This window comes from Stigmatopora nigra, chromosome 8 (genome assembly GCF_051989575.1).
Source record: "Stigmatopora nigra isolate UIUO_SnigA chromosome 8, RoL_Snig_1.1, whole genome shotgun sequence".
NCBI classification, from domain to species: Eukaryota; Metazoa; Chordata; class Actinopteri; order Syngnathiformes; family Syngnathidae; genus Stigmatopora; species Stigmatopora nigra.
This window is the reverse complement of record NC_135515.1, coordinates 11120708-11139244: the sequence shown is the minus strand read 5'-3', so window position 1 is coordinate 11139244 and position 18537 is coordinate 11120708. Positions and strand designations below refer to the sequence as shown.

The window sequence follows — 18537 nt, the reverse complement described above, 5'->3', positions numbered from 1 at the left end:
TTTAGCCGCAGTGTCAATAACGAGTGCTATTTCTGTATTTGACACACAAAGGACTTACCGTTCTTTAAAAAAAAAAAAAAATATATATATATATATATATATATATATATATATATATATATATATATATATATATATATATATATATATATATATATATATATATATATATATATATATATATATATATATATATATATATATATATATATATATATATATATCCATTATAAGTTGAAATCTTTACATTTTTCTTATATTAAAGAGGATGGTGATGGTTTGACCTGACTCCTAGGTATTTTTAATTATATTGTAAAAAAAGTGATATTCAATGAGCCACAGTAAAACAACACCAGTAATCAGAAAGAGGGCCATTTTTGGCTTATAACTGTACTCTGAGAACACACAAAACAATCATCAAATCGTTGAGTACACAAATTAGTCTTAAGCCAAGTTGGAAATAGAAATGGCCATTTTTCCAAAATAAAATCCGCAACACAATTCCAAAGTAAGCCTTGAAAGAAATTAGCTGTGACGACTTTGGCATAGTAAAGAATAAAACAACAGGATGACCTTGGACACAAGTGTGGGGAAATATCCTTTTTTGATTGTATATGAATATAAATCCCAGAAAATAAGCTACGGTTTTGATTCAAGAATTTCAACCTAAAGAACACAAGGCTAAAAAATAAGTGTCAATCATTTGCATCAACGGTTCAATGTCAAACTGTCAACAAAGCACATCACCGAGATCCTCGTCAAACGAAGGTGTCTGTGGCGGCATAAATGCATACCACCAACCCCATGTGGGGTGTATTAGTGACAAGTGGAAATCTATTGGCTCCCGGAAGGGTCAACACCAGATACGGCACGTGTTATCCTTGCTGCCTGCAGAAAAACACAAAGTAACAGGTGGCTGCACAGTTGGGACATGTGCAATTAACAATTTGTGATGGGCAAGCAAAGAGCTCAAGGCATCAGTCGCTATCAGACGTGCATGCCCAGCATGGCTGCCAAATATAGGACACTTGTGGGTGTACTCAGTGCAGTACCTGTGATAACGGTGTCACCTTCGTAATTAAAGGCGCAGGAGAATATCTCATCAGTGTGGCCCTCCAGGACCTGGAGGCAGACTCCGGACTGGACATCCCACAAACGAGCGGTCTTGTCAGAGCTTGCAGTTAAAACCCTGTTGCCTTGAGGACTGAAGCAGATCTAACACAGAAGACTCTCATTCAGTCACTCATTGTTACACTGAAGGAAACAATTCTAGCAGAGGTGTTTGAAAGGACAAAAGGAAGTGAGGAGTAGTTTATGAACCTTTTTCACTAGCCCATAGGAATTCAACTTTAAATACTTAACAAGGATGAAGACAGCAGTGGCACTACTTATTTTTTTCAGCAGAACATGTTGAAAATCACGCTTGAAGACAATTTCATTACACTGAATGTTTTTATTCTTACACCGTGGGGACAAGACAGAAGAGATCATTAAATAGCGCGACACTAGGTACCCATAAAAATAGAATATAGTGCATTAAAGACATAAAAAGAGCACCAAGGACCAAAGGCTGATAGAAAAAAAAGAAAGTGAAGAAAGAATTGAAAAAGAGAGGCCAGAAATTAAGACTACAGTGGTACCTCGACATACGAGTGTCCCGACATACGATTAATTTGAGATACGAGTACAATTATGGGAAAATATTTATCTTGAGATACAAGACAAATTTTGATATTGAGAGGCTGCTCATAACAACATCATGGGCACTTCTCTCTCTCCCCACAACTTCTTCGTGTAATGTCTCTACGAGCACTGGGTGGAGCGTTGCATTTTTTTCAGTGCTTTTTTCCCCCCGTTAGTCAGTCCAAATGGCAGTGCTTGTTCGCTATTACTTCCCGGGGCAAGTTGGCATGTGGTCGTGCGTTATCTTATTGTGAGGACATTTGTGTGTATCATTTTCGGAATATTTTGAAGGGAATAGAGAAGCAAACAACCCTCGATAGGTTGCATCTGAAATTCAGGGTGGTTTTGGGGCAAGAAAGGTATGAAAATTTAAAACTAAATAAGAATTTAGTTTTGTATAAATTTAGATTAAACTTATTTTTGAGTGTCTGCATCGTAATCCAAGTTCATTTAAATTTGTTTTTGTGATGTTACGAGCGCGTTGCCGTGCAAAAAGACTCCCTCCCCTATCTCTGTCACTCTCCCCTCTGTGGAATTCATCTAATTTTCGAACTATTAAACACATTTTAGTATGATTAAACCGCTAGTTATTTGTTACTTTGTTAATAGATGGTGAATTAGAACAAATAAAAATGTTTTTCTAATCCAATATCCTGTTTTTGGTGTTTTTTCAGAGGGTTGGAACAAATTAATTAGATTTTAGTTCATTTCTATCGGAAATGTTCATTTGTAAATCGACATACGAGCTCAGTCTCAGAACAAATTAAGCTCATATCTCAAGGTACCACTGTATGGAACATGATTAAGATGCGTTGGGTATCAGCAACAAGTAGGAAAAAGCAGATCAAGTTAAAAAGAAATAGGGAAAATGTCACAGTTGAAAAGCACGGAGGTTGGTTGGAAAGGTGTCCTGTCAAAGAGAGATAAGAGTCATAATCCTCTGGATTGATCCTCCGGCTAGTCTATTTATAACTTAAAGATAAACAGCGGGACCTTTGTACACATAACTCTCAAATGTTTGCACACGACACCACTTAAGTGCAGTCATTCACTTGTGTTGAAAAACACCAACCACTATCAAGGCATTTGACCTTTCCGCTATATTTGTGAGCAAAAAGCCTAAAAGCTCAAAAGAACCTTTTAGACATGATCCTAAGAAAAACGTACTCATAACAGCCCCATACAGAAGTGGTAAATAATTCGATATTAAGTGTTTACATTTTCATATTTTAGGAAGCCTTGTGAAACATTGAGTTTTATGTGTGTATTATTTATTTTGTCGAAATTAGACCTCTACAGGACCCAATATTTTTTTATATATTTTATATATTCAATGAAAAGAAGCATTGTGAACAATGTTATTGTGCCGGAATGGGTAATATATAATAGGAAAACATATTGATTTCTGCCTGAGAAATATGTGTTGCAGTGGAGATAATTTGACAATGAAGATAACCCACTTGATCTCGCGCTAGTTTGGTGGACACCATGCTGCCCTATATAAAAATCAAAGGGTAACCAACTATGGTCCATGAGGGCACCTGTCCAGCCTGATTTTCACGTCTCCTTCCTCAAACTCTCATGATTCAAATGATGAACTCCTCAGCAATACCTCCAGAAGGCTGATAACAATCCTAGTTATTTGAGTCAGTGGTGGAGAAAGAAGATATGAAAAACAGGATAGGTACCCTCGAGGAGTTGGTGACCCAATATAACTAGTGAGGGAATTGTTAGCGTGTCTGCTTCACAGTTCTGAGCTCGAGGGTTTAATCCCAGGTGGGTTACATTCTTCCTTAGTCGAGTTTGCATTGGTTTTCTCGGAGTAGTCCAGTTTACTCCCACACCCACAAAACATGCATGGTAGGCTGGTTAAACACTCTAAAGTTCCGCTGGCTATGAATGTGAGCGTGAATGGTTGTTTATCTCCTTGTGCCCTGAAATTGGCTGGTCACCAATTCGGGGTGTCCCCCGCCTGGTTCCCTGATTGGTTAGGATAGGCTCCAGCTCCCTCCATGGGCCTTGTAAGCATAATGAATGAATGAATGAATATATATATATATATATATGGTGGCATGTCTGGTTAGTGAATCGGCCTCACAGCTCTGGGGTCCTGGGTTGAAATCCAGGTCCTTGTTCACCTGTGTGGAGTTTGCATTTTCTCTGCGTGGGTTTCCTCCGGGTACTCCGGTTTCCTCCCACATTCCAAAAACATGCATGGTAGGTATGTATATATGTTTATGTGTATATATATATATATATATATATATATATATATATATATATATATATATATATATATATATATATATATATATATATATATATATATATATATATATATATATATATATATATATATATATATATATATATATATATATATATATATATATATATATATATATATATATATATATATATATATATATATATATATATATATATATATATATATATATATATATATATATATATATATATATATATATATATATATATATATATATATATATATATATATATATATTTATAAAGAATACACAGTCAAATGCTTTTTGTATTGCAGGTTCTCTTACTTTAGAGATCTCTCCTGTATGGCCATCGAATGTCGTCAGACACTGGTGTGTGGATGCGCTGAACACTTTGGCTGTGCCTGGGAAAAACAGAGCTTCAACTGACAATGTCCATGCACTAAAGTGAGAACTTGTTTTGTATCAAATTAAAAGAGATGAGAGTAAAAACCCTTGGTATCAGCAAAAATGGCCCTAAAATGAAGGGTCTCACCATCAGCAGAGGCTGTCGCAATGAGTTGACCTCGTGAATCAAAACAGACATCCAGGACCTCCTCTTTGTGTCCAACTAGCGTGGCCAAACAATTGCCACTGCCTGCATCCCACACCTGAAAAAAAAGAACATAAATAAGATACGATGAATACGGACACAGTTAAACAATCAAAAGAGGACAGTGCTTTCAAAGTATTGTTTACGATTTTGAAAAGGGACATTCTTGTTTCTTACTAGCCTGATTTATCCTCAGTATTATTAAAGAAATAGGATTCACTTCTTTGGTCTTCCAGTTTTAAGGTTTGGGATTTTAGCCATAATTTGTTTGCTGTTTTGACATCTTTCCACATTAAAAAAACATGCAAATTCGGTTCATGAAGATGTAAAATTCACAATTTCAAATGACAATGAGAGTGTGAATATTTGATTATGTATGAACCCTGTTTTACGTACAAATACTCCTTACCCCCAAAAACCATTGTATTGTCTGACTGTGCCACGTTTAATTCTGTTGTCATCCGACTCAAACCTGATCTTATTTCACAATGCCTACAGCATATGTCTCAGCTCAGGTTTGCCTACTCGCGAACTCTAGAACTGTATACGCAAAACGCAGATCATGCCATGAGATGTGGACAAAAAAATGCTGGAATACAAAAAATTACGTCACTGAGGCCATTTAAAATAAGTTATATCCTTGTGACGATCATTTCTGAAAACAAAACAAAAATGCACATAAATGACAATATAGAAAGAAGATTGTTGTGTATTTTTGTTGGGAAAGATGGATCAGCACTAAGCGAACTTGAGTATATGGAACAACTCGTATTGAATACAATGGCAATGTATTTGCTGCGTCGGTCAGAGCGGTTTTGAATAATTTAAAAGTAAAATTTTGTTTTTTTTTTTCTGTCATCACTCTTCTTTCTCACCTTTCCAGTTTTATCCATGGATGCTGTGACTATAAGTGAGCAATCCCAGTTAAATTGAACATTGCTGATCTCTGCCTTATGGCCCATCAATGTGTAGACACGTCTGAGAACACAAGAGGAAAAATTCAGGGTCAGCGGCGCCTTTTTGCACACAATGGTGCCTTATATTATTTGGCAACAACGATGTCTGACCTTCCTGAGGCAACATCCCAAATAATAACGGTGTGGTCAAAGGAGCCAGTGACAAGCTGATTGCCGATTGAATTGAAGCACAAGGAGAGAACCTCTGCATTATGACCCTTAACGCAAACAGAGAATTGACATAATTTTCTTAGTGTGCTTCATTCCTAATAACAAATAAATATTGATTTGTTTTTGCTTGAAATAAATGTATCTTTTAAAATATTTAATTGACTGGAGTTAGTAAGATTGATTGTTCTTAGGCATAGAAAGCTCAGCAAGTAGTTTCATGTTTAGACATGAGAGCAACACATCACAAAAATGCCCCTCGAAAAGGTTTTAATTTAGTGGTTTCATACTATACAATTATATTTAGATCATGAGTTGTGTGAGGTTAAGAGGGTCTCGTTGTGGGGGTCAAATGTTTCACAACAAAACAGGAGAATTGCATTGACGTTCTGTCTGCTCTACCCAAGGACAGCGAAAGGAAAAAAATGATGACTCACAGTGAGAGTGGCCACCTCCCACCCACTCTTCACTTCCCACAGCTTGGCGGTGGCATCCATGCTGCCTGTGGCCACAAGTGTACTCTGAGGGTTGAATGCCAGACACACCTACGCAAAAATACATTTTTTTTCTGGTCATAATTACAGTTGTAACCTTGGATAAATGTTTGGCAGATTTTGTTGTCTCAAATTGAGTGTCACAGAAGAACAGGTAGCAATAGCTATGGTGTGTCACTTGCCTATGGTCTTTATAAATACAGTGGTACCTCGACATACGAGTGCCCCGACATACGAGCAATTTGAGATACGAGTACAATTTTGAGAAAATTTTTATCTTGAGATACGAGACAAATTTTGATATACGAGCAGACAGCGGACGCGAGAGGCTGCTCATAAGAACATCTCCCCATAAATCCCTTGTCTAATATCTCTGTGGTCGCAACTCCCTCGTGTAATGTCTCTGCGAGCTATGGGCGGGCGTTAGTCAGTGCAAATGGCGTATCTACTACTTCTCGTTGGCAAGTGGTCATGCATTATCCTATTGTGAAGACATTTGTGTGTATCATTTTGGGAGTATTTTGCAGGGAAGACAAAAACAAACAACCCTCGATAAGTTGTATCTGAAAGTCAGGGTAGAGGCGGGGCAAATAGAAACAACCCGGGACAGCAAAGGTATCAAAATTTAAATTAGAATTCATCTTTGTGTAAGGTTAGATTAAATTTATTTTTGAGTGTTTCTGCACCGTAATCTAAGTTCATTTAAATTTGTTTATGTTATGTTAAGAGCACGTTGCCATGCAAAAAGTCCAGTCCCCCCTCTCACTCTTTCTGTCACTTTCTCTCCGTCCGTGGAATCCGTCTAATTTTAGAACTATTAAACACATTTTAGTATGATTGAACTACTAGTTATTTGTTACTTTGTTAATAGATGGCAAATATGAACAAATAAAAATGTTTTTCTAATCCAATATCCTGTTCTGGGTCTTTTTTCAGAGGGTTGGAACAAATGTATTTGTTTTTAGTTCATTTCTATGGGAAACATTCTACATACGAGCTCAGTCCCGGAACGGATTAAGCTCATATCTCGAGGTACCACTGTAAACTTCAAGCTATATGAAAGCTGTTATACTATCCAAGTATATATATACTAACAGCATTACAAACAATTCAAAACCAAACATAATAGGACTCACTATTTCAGACATGTGCCCTCGAAATGTGTGGAAGCATTTGCCCGTCTCAGCACACCAAAGCTTACAGGTCTTATCAAAAGAACCAGTGGCAATCTTGTCTCTAAATTGCATGTAGATAAAATAACACTTAAACATTGAAAGCCTTTAGAAGAGCTAAAAATAATGACTTTCCTCAAATAATGTGCTATAACGGCTCATTGACGTTACCCAAAGGGGTTGTTGAATGCAATCGCATACACCACGTTTCTGTGACCCTCCAGTGTGTGAAGCTCAGTGCCTGAGGCGGTGTCCCAAATACGACATGTTCTGTCATAGCTCCCAGTTAGAAACCTGCAGAGTGAACAAGATGACGATAGTAACACACGGGAGGTTTTTATGAAGTGGCAGAATTTTTTTTACAGCACCTTGACCCGGATTTGTCAAATGCAACATTAGTCAGAGGGAGTATGTGTGCCTTCAGCTCCTGTAAAAAATAATGAAATAATTTGCTTATACCACTTGAAAGTTCAATTTTTATACATAATAGAATGAAAAAGTTTGGAACAACTCAGAATATTCATTATTTTTTCTTATAAATCATTGGGTCAAAAACTTTACTTTGATTAATCAAAGAAACTGACAAAGTAACATTTCAGAAATGCAACTTGGTTAAAAAAAAGTGAAAGAAGATGCCTAAAACACAGATGCAAGGATTTTTTCACCCTTATCTTTTAGTTGATTTGGATTCAATTAACTTTTTTAAATTATCTCAGCAAAATTGTTAGCTTATCAAGCAAAGAAAGATATATATAATCATCATAAAATGTATTTAACATGGTTGATTGCATTTTGTCTTTAAAGTGAAGAATGGCAATACGGGGGTCCCAAAACACCTCAAATGAGAGGGATAAAAAGTGTTCAAAATTGACACGAGGCAGGGGATACCATGAATTGGTGGCCAGCCAATCACAGGGAACGAGGAGACAGACAGCCATTTACGTTCACACTCATACCGAGTGGCAATTTAGACTGTTCACCCAGCGTATCATGCATGTTTTTGGAATGTGGGAGGAAACTGGAGTAACCAAAGAAAACCCACGCATACAAAATGCAAATTCAATACAGGAAGACCGACCTGAGATCAAACCCAGAACTCCAGACCTGTGAGGTCAAGACACTAACCACTCACCCACCAATATTTTATATAATAAAAACAAGAACAAATAAAACACCAACATATTAAAATATGAAAGAAAGCAAAAAGATTAATCCAGGTCCAAATACCTTAAGAAATATGTGCTTAGCTCAGTGAGGAAGTTTAGTTTAAATGTGTAGTCAATTAACCATCATCTATTTAGATTTAGGGATGTGTTATAGCCAGGGGAGGGGAAGGGTTTGCAAAAGTTCAAAAATATATGTTATGTATATGTGAGGCCTGGCACACCGCAATAAAATGTGTTGTTCCTGTACCCAGTTTATTTATTGACCATAAAAGCATGTCAGACTGGAAAATGAAGCGAGTCACCGTGACCAATTATCAAAGGTTTCTCATGCTACTGAATGGTTGTGTGTGTGTAGACTGCTGCTGCTCAACTCCTAGCACAACATTTCTAACAGTGCTGACACAGTAGTGATGTAAAATAATGCACAAATCATAATAATAATTCAATATATACATTGAAACCAAGTATTTTGTAAACCTGTGGTGGCATAGTGTTGGGACAGACGGTCAGATGGACTAACCTTTGAAAAAACAAACCTGTCGTGGTCCTTTAGGCTCTGTTTCTGTTGGAGTCGAATGATGAGCTTTTTTACTTGCTCAACTCGGGATATTGTAATGAGAGGCTCAGATTGCATGATATCTTTCACTAACTCATCTGGGTTGGTTCTGAATAGGGAAAAAAGAAAGTTACAGCATATGAGTATAAATACATTTATAAATAGATGAATTATTAAATGAATAAAAAACAAAACTTGCAGATCAACTTTTGCCACATACTATATATATGGGTGCCAATAAATAAATCAAAACGATCTGTATACTGTACTACTATTTTAGATCATTTCTTAAAAGAGCCTACTCTGTTATTTATTTATCTATTTATTTATTTTTTCAGCATTTTTTTGTTTGTTTTACAGTTAATCTTGTATGTCTAGCCCTAGAAATTAATAATTTCTATCTTATAGCAACCTTTTATTATTTTATTACTATTCTATTCACTCTTTTACTCAATGTAACACATGCAAATTCAATTAAATATTTCAAAAAAATTACATTACATTGTATTTTTGTTGTTTTTGCATATACTGGTTTGTTTTGAATGACAGGTGTTTTTCCATACAATTAGACACCAATATTATACCCAGAATGCACTTTGTATCATATCTGAAAAAGTTGTACTTTGACACTTATTCTGTTTGTAAAACATGTACTATAAATTTTAATAATGAACATAGTCAATTATTATTTATACAGTAGATATTCAAATGATAATATTAATAAAGGAACTGTTTTAACCTTTTCTCAGAAAAACTACATCTACATCATCACCTGATAGTCATTGGAAAAACTGCAATTATTCTTCTACAATGTGTCTCTCACTGTTGATTTCTGGTAGTAGTATAAAAATATAAATAGAATAAACATATCTTGAACCCTAGGATGTCATTTAGGCTTGATTTTAGTGAAATGGGCGGGTCGTATGGTGTGATTGGCCTGGACAGCTTTTTCTATTTGGTAGCCCTGCCCATAGAACTATTCCTCACAACTTGTTCATAACTACTTTAAGGGAGCAATTTTGCTGTTTCTTAATGGTACCTAATTTTTTATAGGCTATATACCATTATATAATATATAGCATAATGAACAATGAACGTACTCCATTGTCAAATCCAAAAGGTCGATTGATTTGGTCCGCAAAAGGCCTCCTTTATCATATTCCAAGATAATACCTGATGAGAGAAAAAAGTAGTTAGAGATGAAACGCTATAAGCACAGCTTTAGTTTGGATGACACTTGATTTGGCAATACTAGTCCGACATTGTATGCATTAATAGGCTAATATTCTTCCGTTCTAATATAACATTCTACTAAAAGAGAAGCACATAATGTTTAGGGTAAAGGATTTGTCTTACCGGGTGGGTAATATCTGAGAAGAAAACGTTTGAGCCTCATTTTGCAACAGCAAGCCAACTAGCTGTCAACAAACCGTTGCTACGGTAACAACTGGAGGGGGAGTATATGTTAACGACGCATGCTCAGTGAGAAGAAAATCACCCCACTCCAAATTAATGGTGTTGTAAAGAAGCCTAACCACACCAACAACCAATGTTAACCCTTGATATTGCAAGTGACTGTTCTTGGTTATTTAAAAAAACAACAACAAGAACGACAACAAAAACACAACACAACATCATGGAGTCCAATATTAAAATTTGTTTTTCAAGTGTGGCATACATAACTCATAGTCTGGGCACCAGCTTTTTATTCATCATTTAATTTATATTACATTAAAAAAATTAAATGATAAATGAATAAGATTGGGTGGCCTGGTGGACAAGTGGTTAGCGTGGCGGTATTACAATTCTGGGGTTGAGGGTTCTATCCCAGGTGGGTGTGCACTGTGTGGAGTTTGCATGTTCTCCCTGGGTTTTTGTGGGTTTTCTCCTGGGTACTACGATTTTCTACCAAATCCCTAAAAGACCCCTAGATATGAGTGTAAGCATGAATAGTCCTCCGATTGGCTTGCCACCACTTCAGGGTGTCCCCTACCTGATGCTGGAAGTCTGCCAAGATAGGCTCCAGCACCCTCGCGACCCCTATGAGGATAAGCGGTTCGGAATATGAATGAATGCTTCATGCATGCCCTCCCTCCAGAAATGTATAGTCTGCACTGATATCATTGCAGTCTCAGAGGTGAAAGTCTAAACTCATAAAGCATGAAACGTGCACATCTAACCCATTGCATTATTATACATAGTGGGGAATAATAACTAACCGGATCAGCTCCATTACTTTTTACGGTATGTGTGAAAGAGAAATGCCCATTAGAGTTCTTAAGAAGAAGTAGGAAAACATTTTTAACTGGTGAAGGAAAACATGGGCTACTGGGGAAAGCTAAAGTCGTCCGACTGGGCTTTTCCAACAGTGGTTCTGTCACTTTATGGATTTTTTGCCAATTGTCGAATTGCAGAACCTTTCCTCACGCCGTACTTAATTGGACCTTATAAGAACATCTCAGAAGAAGTGGTAAGTTTATCGCATTCAACAAAAGAGTATTTACTATTATATGCTATTTTTAAGCAACCATGTTCCATTTTTTTTGCATATTGTTTTCTCCTAGGTGACCAACTATCTATATCCCATATGGACATATTCCTATCTAGCCTTTCTTTTCCCTGTTTTTCTCCTGACTGACTTTTTGAGACACAAGCCACTTATTGTGGTACAGGGATTATTTCTTGTCTCCAACTATGTCCTGCTTTGTTTTGTCCCAGGACTGATTGCCATGGTCTTTCTTGAGGTATGAAAAGGTGTGAGAACACATGATGATTCAAAAGAATTTAAAGACTACAATTGCAGTAATGAGTAATCAATTGGTCATTTTAAAATGGCTTTGTTTTACAGATTCATTTCGCCGTCGTTACTGCTACAGAGGTGGCATACTTCTCCTATATTTACAGCATAATTCCCATTAAGAATTACCAAAAAGCCACGGGTTACCTTCGCAGCGCCATGCTTTTTGGGTACACATTTGGTTCCGGCCTGGGTCAAATTCTCATCTCCTCAGCAGGTGATGTTGCAAATCTCCTTATAGTGACCAAGTAAAAGAGATTAGATTGCCATATTTTCCTAGGCACAAATCACACTTTTTTTGATAGTTTGGCTGGGTCTGTGACTAGTAGTCAAGTGCAACTTAAATGTCCTTTATTTGTTTATTTCACTCTGACCATCAACATCTTATGTAGTATTTTTTTAGGCTATAATTACCAAAAAAAAGAGGAAAACTGTTAATACGTCAGATTAACAGTTGCCTATTGAGACTGGTATTGTCTTTTTAATATTTTTTTAATTTATAATGTTTGTTCTTGGTTAGTGATGTATTACCAAACTGCCTACAAAATGCAATACATACTTCTGTATGACTTAGTTTATACAGTCCTACCTCTACTTTATTTAGCAGTACTTTATTTATAAATTAGGTAATTTGTTCCACGATCCTAAAAAAAAAAATACTATGATATATATATATATATATATATATATATATATATATATATATATATATATATATATATATATATATATATATATATATATATATATATATATATATATATATATATATATACATACATACATACATACATACACATATATATGCATACATACATATTATATACATGCAGTATGAAAGAAGGAATTCTAATCAATAGGGCTGAACTACTTCTATATCAATGCCATCACCTTGGGCGTTGTAAGTGTGGCTTTTCTCATCTCCTTTTGGTTGCCGTGGCCTCAGAAGAGCATGTTCTTCAAAGGGAGAGAGACTGCAGCTCTAGGCCAACAATCCCAGCAGGAGGTGCCTGGGAAACCTGATGAAACGGGTGTGGGAGACGCTAGCTCCAGGAAACAGAAGATGGAGCGTAATGACAACGCTGGCTGGTACAACGGGAAAAATGTGCTCAGTGCGGGTCATTTACTTTGGCAAAGCTTCAGGGAGTCCTACTCATCCAGGCATTTTCTTCCATCCTTACATGCATGCACGTCATTGCACAAATTCCAAATGTAGATATATTTTACTTTATTTAATATTATAAATAATCATATTTTTGTCTTAATGACCCACATGCAGGCATTTGATCTATTGGTCTGGCTGGTGGGCCCTGGCCACAGCTGGATATACACAAATTCTCAACTACATCCAACTAATGTGGGATCATATTGAGCCATCTGCCACATCATCCGTTTACAATGGTGGTGTAGAAGCTGCATGTTCTCTTGTTGGTAAGTCTTTCTTTTTTAATGAGTGTCTGTCTTCTGTAAAACAATTTCACACAGGCATAACTGTCTGTATATATGAACGATTAAGTCCTGAGGCCACTGCTTAAAATACTTTGTGGTAAAAGTGAGATGAAAAACATTTGTTCCGATGTTAATGAGGCCGATAACCTGCACCTTGTTATCCTGAGTAATACTTTTACTGAATGAGAGCTGCCTTGTGCTTGGAAAGCTCTCATTGGACAATTTCTTGTTGAGTTAGTCATAAAAAATGTCATGAAAACCCTACTGGATATCCGAACTTTAACAGGGGGGCAACAAGAGAACGTATAAATTATATTGGCTGAAGCCAGCCTTCCGTTGAAATGGATTGGATTCTGATTCGTATGTTATTGCTTGATTGTAATGTACTACAAACAAATGCGAATACTTTATAGACATTCTTTACCTTCCACAATATTATCAGTTTTCAGAGAATTACTCAATGGAGGCCGAAAACCAACATTGAATACAACTAAACTTTGATACTTAAGGCAGCACATTAATCAAAAAAATTATAGCAATTTGTAAAGAACATAACCCCATGGGTTCAGGAACATTTCAGGAAACTAATTGTCGGTAAATCGTATTCAGTGCTACATCTGTAACACTAAATTAAAACTCTACAATGCAAAGCAACTACTATTTATCAACAACCATAAAGGTCGCGTGCTTCTCTTGGACTGAGCTCATCTAAGATGAACTGATGCCAAGTGAAATATGTTCCGTGGACTGATGAATCCAGATTTGTAATTGTTTTTGGAAATTGTGAACGTTACATCCTCTGGCCCAATAGGAAAAAACACAAGTGGACTGTTGAAGGTACAAAGTTTAAAACCCAGAAACTGTGATAGTACGAAGCCATGAGTAACTTACACGTCTGTGAAGGTTCCATTAATGCCGTGACCGGATGTTTGGTCGCTGTTTTTTTTATCGCCGCTCTTTTGGTCCCTTTTGGTCACCTGTCAAATGGATTGGACAGTTTCCTGTTGAAGCTAGCTCTCAAAATTCTCTTCATGAGAGAGAGAGTTTAATATCTAAGAGAAAGAGAGAGATTATTATGTAAGAGAGAGAGTTTAATATATAAGAGAGAGTTTAATATTTAAGTACTGTTTAATATCCAAGTACATTTGACCCACGACCAAAAGGGACCAAAAGAGCGGCGACCAAAAGACCAGCAACCAAACGTCCAAGCACCCATTAATGCTGGTACATTTTTTTTTGGAGTGATATAGTATATGCGCGATTCAAGCATTGTCCTTGTCATGTATATTTCAGGGTGACAATGCCAAACCACATTCCAAACAACAGTGTGGTTTTATTGTAGACAATTTCTGTTACTAGACTAATCTTCTATTGAAAATGTGTGGTCCACAATAAAGCATAAAATACGAAGTTTGGGGACACCTGGACTCTTAAATGGCTGAAGGTCTATATTGGTCAAGAATGTGGAAAAAACATCTAACTGCAGCGCTTCAACAATTAGTGTTTTCAGTTTTCAAACCAAGCAATTTGGTTGGTGCTGTGATGTAACACAGTTCTAAACATAGCCCTGTCCGAGCTCTGGGTTCGATCCTAGGTCGGTCCTCCTGTGTGGAGTTTGCATGATTTCCACGGGCTTGCGTGGGTTTTCTTTGGCTACTCCAGTTTCTTCCCAAATTCCAAAATCATGCATAGTGGGCTGGCTGAAAACTCTAAATTGCCCCTAGGTACGAGTGTGAGCGTGAATGGCAGTCCGTCTACTCATGCCCTGCGATTGGCTGGCCATCAACTCTCCTCGTGCCCGAAGTCAGCTGGGTTAGGATCCAGCACCCCCTTGAATATAAAATATTTTATCTTTGTAGTGTATTCAGTTAAATATACAATAGGTTAAAATAAACATAGTTTGCAAATGATTGTATGTATTATACTTGAGTTGATTTAACACAATATCCCAACTTTATTGGAATTGGGTTAAGAAATTGTATTGATTAATCAAGGTTCTGGTTCACATTAATAGTAATGGAGTTAATTAATGGAACATTTTTTTGAAATAATGAATCGTGTTTTTGTGAGGCAGGTGCTGCTGCAGCTTTCTCAGTGGGATACATCAAGGTGAACTGGTCTGTGTGGGGAGAACTAGCATTAGGCTTGTTTTCAGCCATTGGAGCAGGCGGAGTGTTTCTGATTGTGCTCCCTGGCAACATTTGGGTTTGCTATGCTGGCTATGCCCTATTTAAATCATGCTACATGCTTCTCATCACCATCACAACGTAAATTACCCAGTCACTAAACAGTGTTCTTGTAAAAAAAAGCCTAAAAAAAGCCTCCCTGTGAAATTCAGATTTCAGATTGCTGCCAATCTCTCCATGGAGTGCTATGCTCTGACGTTTGGGATCAACACATTTGTTGCCCTTTCCTTGCAGACGATTATGACAGTTATTGTTGTTGATGGAACTACTTTAGCACTGGACATTGAGACTCAGGTATGTTTAAATTGAATCATGAAATGCAAGGATGTTATACATTCTTTGGATGAAAATATTTCAATGTGTATGTGTAATGTTAGAATATGTAATGACCTTGGGAGGAGGGATGGCCCGGTGGAGCAAGTGATTAGTGCATGGGCCTCATAGTGGGAGACCTGGGTTCAAATCCAGATTGGTCTACCTGTGTGGAGTTTGCATGTTCTTTGTGTGGGTTTTCTCCAGGTACTCCGGTTTCCTCCCACATTCCAAAGACATTCATGGTAGGCTGATTGGATTGGACTCTAAATTGCCCCTAGGTATGAGTGTGAACGTGAATGGTTGTTTGTCTTCTCTTGCCCTGTGATTGGCCGGCCACAAATTCAGGGTGTACCCCGCCTCTGGCCCAAGGTCAGCTGGGATAGGCTCCAGCACCCCCATGACCTTAGTGAGGATAAAGCGGTTCAGAAAATTAGATGGAATGGGCTTTTGGGTTCAAGAATGTGATTATAGTGACATCTGGTGGATCCTGTTTGACATCCATACAGAGCCTGATATGGATTTTTTTATGATGTGAAAATAATTAATTCAACTGCTGCCACACTGATACTATATTCTTTCTCTTTTGTAGTTCATCATTTACGGGATTTATCATGCAGTCATCTGTGTCCTCTTTTTAATTCGAGGGACATACACTGCCTGTACAAAGCGACACACTCAAGAACCACCAGATAACAAGCATATAAATAGGGATGAAAATGATGTTGTGATTCATAATGAACCTTTGTGATTAAGGTTCAACAATTATTGTAAGGGTGCTTGAAATGTGGAAAGATGTATTGAATGTATTATTTGCATATATTTATTTAATACAATTATTTTCACTGATTGCTCTTCTATTCACGTGGTGACTGCATGATTACCATTCTCAAGGCTTAGTGATTCATTTTGTTCATGAAATAAATATGACTTTCCTATATTCATACAGTGGTGTAAAAGGTTTACCCAGCCATGACATTTTTCAAGATTACCTTTAAAAATAATTGTATATATCAGAAATTTCAACTAAATATATAAGATAGCGGGCCAGCTGATGGGTGTCGTAGTTCACTTGCCTTACTTTGGTGCGGACCAGCGTGGGATCAATTCCCACTCAATGTAGGTGCCAATGGTGGTCTGTCTCTGTGTGGCAGACGGTCGACTTGGCGACCAGTCCTGGGAGTAGTCCGCCTTTAAACCGAAGTGAGCTGGGATAGGCTCCAGCACCTCTCATTATGGGGATAAGCTGTACAGAAGATGAAAGAATGAAATTTCTAGGTGTTCCTGAGAAGTATCCAATCATTATTTAAACATGTATACTGTTCAGGGTGGCTCGGTTACCAAGTGGTTAGCACATCTGCCACACAGTTCAGAGATCGGGGTTTGAATCCAGGTCTGGAACTTCCTGTAGTGTTTGATTTCTTCCCAGGGTTGTGTACAGTTTCATACCACTTCCCAAACACAAGTACGATAGGCTGGTTGAACACTTGGGAATGGCTGGCATCCAATTCAGGGTGTCACCCGCCTGGTTCCCAACGTTGGCTGTGATAAGCTCCAGCACCCACCACGGCCCTTGTGAGGATAAGCAGTACAGATAATTAACGAAAATAGTGCAATATTTTTAAGGGGTACAGATAATTAATGAAAATAGTGCAATATTTTTATTCTGCATTTAACAGTAGTAATTTTAAAAGTTCCAGTCTCCCTAGTGTACACTAGTAAAACAACATGACTGCATAAGGAAACAATTTCAGTGACTTGAGGATAAAAATTTTAAAAAAATTTGAATACTCACAATATGCTGTCAGCTGCTGTGGAAGCACATGGACCCTTCTTAGAATATCGGCATTTACAACAATGGTGGAGAGGGATATTACCTACTCATTGGGTAGAAGCCAGTTGATCCACATTGAGGACAATGAGATTGAGTAATAGGTTAAGTTTATATTATTAGTTTTAAAACTCAAAAGGCTGTCTATGTATTGAATACACATACTGTTTTGGAGATGTTCTAAATTACTGAATTTCAAAATGTGCTATCTGGGCCCCCTCAAATGCAATGAAAAGGAAAAAGAATCACTGAAATAATTTTTTAATCGGCACGTTTGTGTGGGTTGTGCAATAGAATTTGGTCAGAATAATTTTGAGTTATCACATGGGTTTGACGACTTCAATATTCAACCATAAACATTTCTTATTTTTCTTTTATGTGAAATAAATCTGTATACATTTCTCTTTTTGTAAAATCAGTCTAATGTTGAAACTGTCATGATGCGAAAAAAACTATTAGATGATATTTTCAGGGTTTTACATTTTATGTCACTTTTGATGAACACTTGTAGATGGTCAAGTATTGACTGGTGTTTTTTTTAACTTGTATTATATATAGAAGAATATGAGAATATTTTTTACACAAATATGCAAAATGGAAATAGACACAATATTACCAAATTGCAACTAAATTTACAATGGAGATATTCACTAGAATAATTTTACAGAACAGCTTGATGTCTATTGTCATCAAAAGAGAATGTCTTAATGAGCAATTGCATATTGTCAACCTGGCGTTTGACTGCTCAAAGCAGTCTGATAAAAGTATTAGTGTTAAATTTGGTAATTATATGCTGCAGCCATGGGTAATTCAGATCTGTCATTGTGCAAAAACATGAATGGAATAAAATCAACTACATTTTTTTTCAACCTGATGTGCAAATGTATTAATTATGTGTGCATTGGCTTTAAGAGGAATTAAAAATA

At 36.9% G+C, this 18537-nt stretch overlaps 2 protein-coding genes across 2 annotated transcripts; one reads left to right on the top strand and one right to left on the bottom strand.

The window, feature by feature from the left end:
• Window positions 1-234: 234 nt before the first annotated feature.
• Window positions 235-10479, bottom strand: daw1 (dynein assembly factor with WDR repeat domains 1). The gene is made up of 13 exons (XM_077722619.1): window positions 10393-10479; window positions 10137-10209; window positions 9001-9145; window positions 7683-7741; window positions 7486-7608; window positions 7279-7378; window positions 6086-6193; window positions 5592-5698; window positions 5400-5502; window positions 4468-4582; window positions 4260-4336; window positions 1053-1215; window positions 235-888 (listed from the first exon to the last, which is right to left on the bottom strand). Exons 1-13 carry the CDS (start codon window positions 10430-10432, stop codon window positions 854-856), a joined length of 1248 nt encoding a protein of 415 aa, XP_077578745.1. The 5' UTR covers window positions 10433-10479; the 3' UTR covers window positions 235-853.
• An 877-nt stretch (window positions 10480-11356) lies between these two features.
• Window positions 11357-16663, top strand: slc19a3b (solute carrier family 19 member 3b). Its single transcript, XM_077722990.1, has 8 exons — window positions 11357-11506; window positions 11601-11780; window positions 11885-12050; window positions 12694-12994; window positions 13113-13264; window positions 15357-15549; window positions 15621-15762; window positions 16373-16663. Exons 1-8 carry the CDS (start codon window positions 11357-11359, stop codon window positions 16529-16531), a joined length of 1443 nt encoding a protein of 480 aa, XP_077579116.1. The 3' UTR covers window positions 16532-16663.
• Window positions 16664-18537: the final 1874 nt, after the last annotated feature.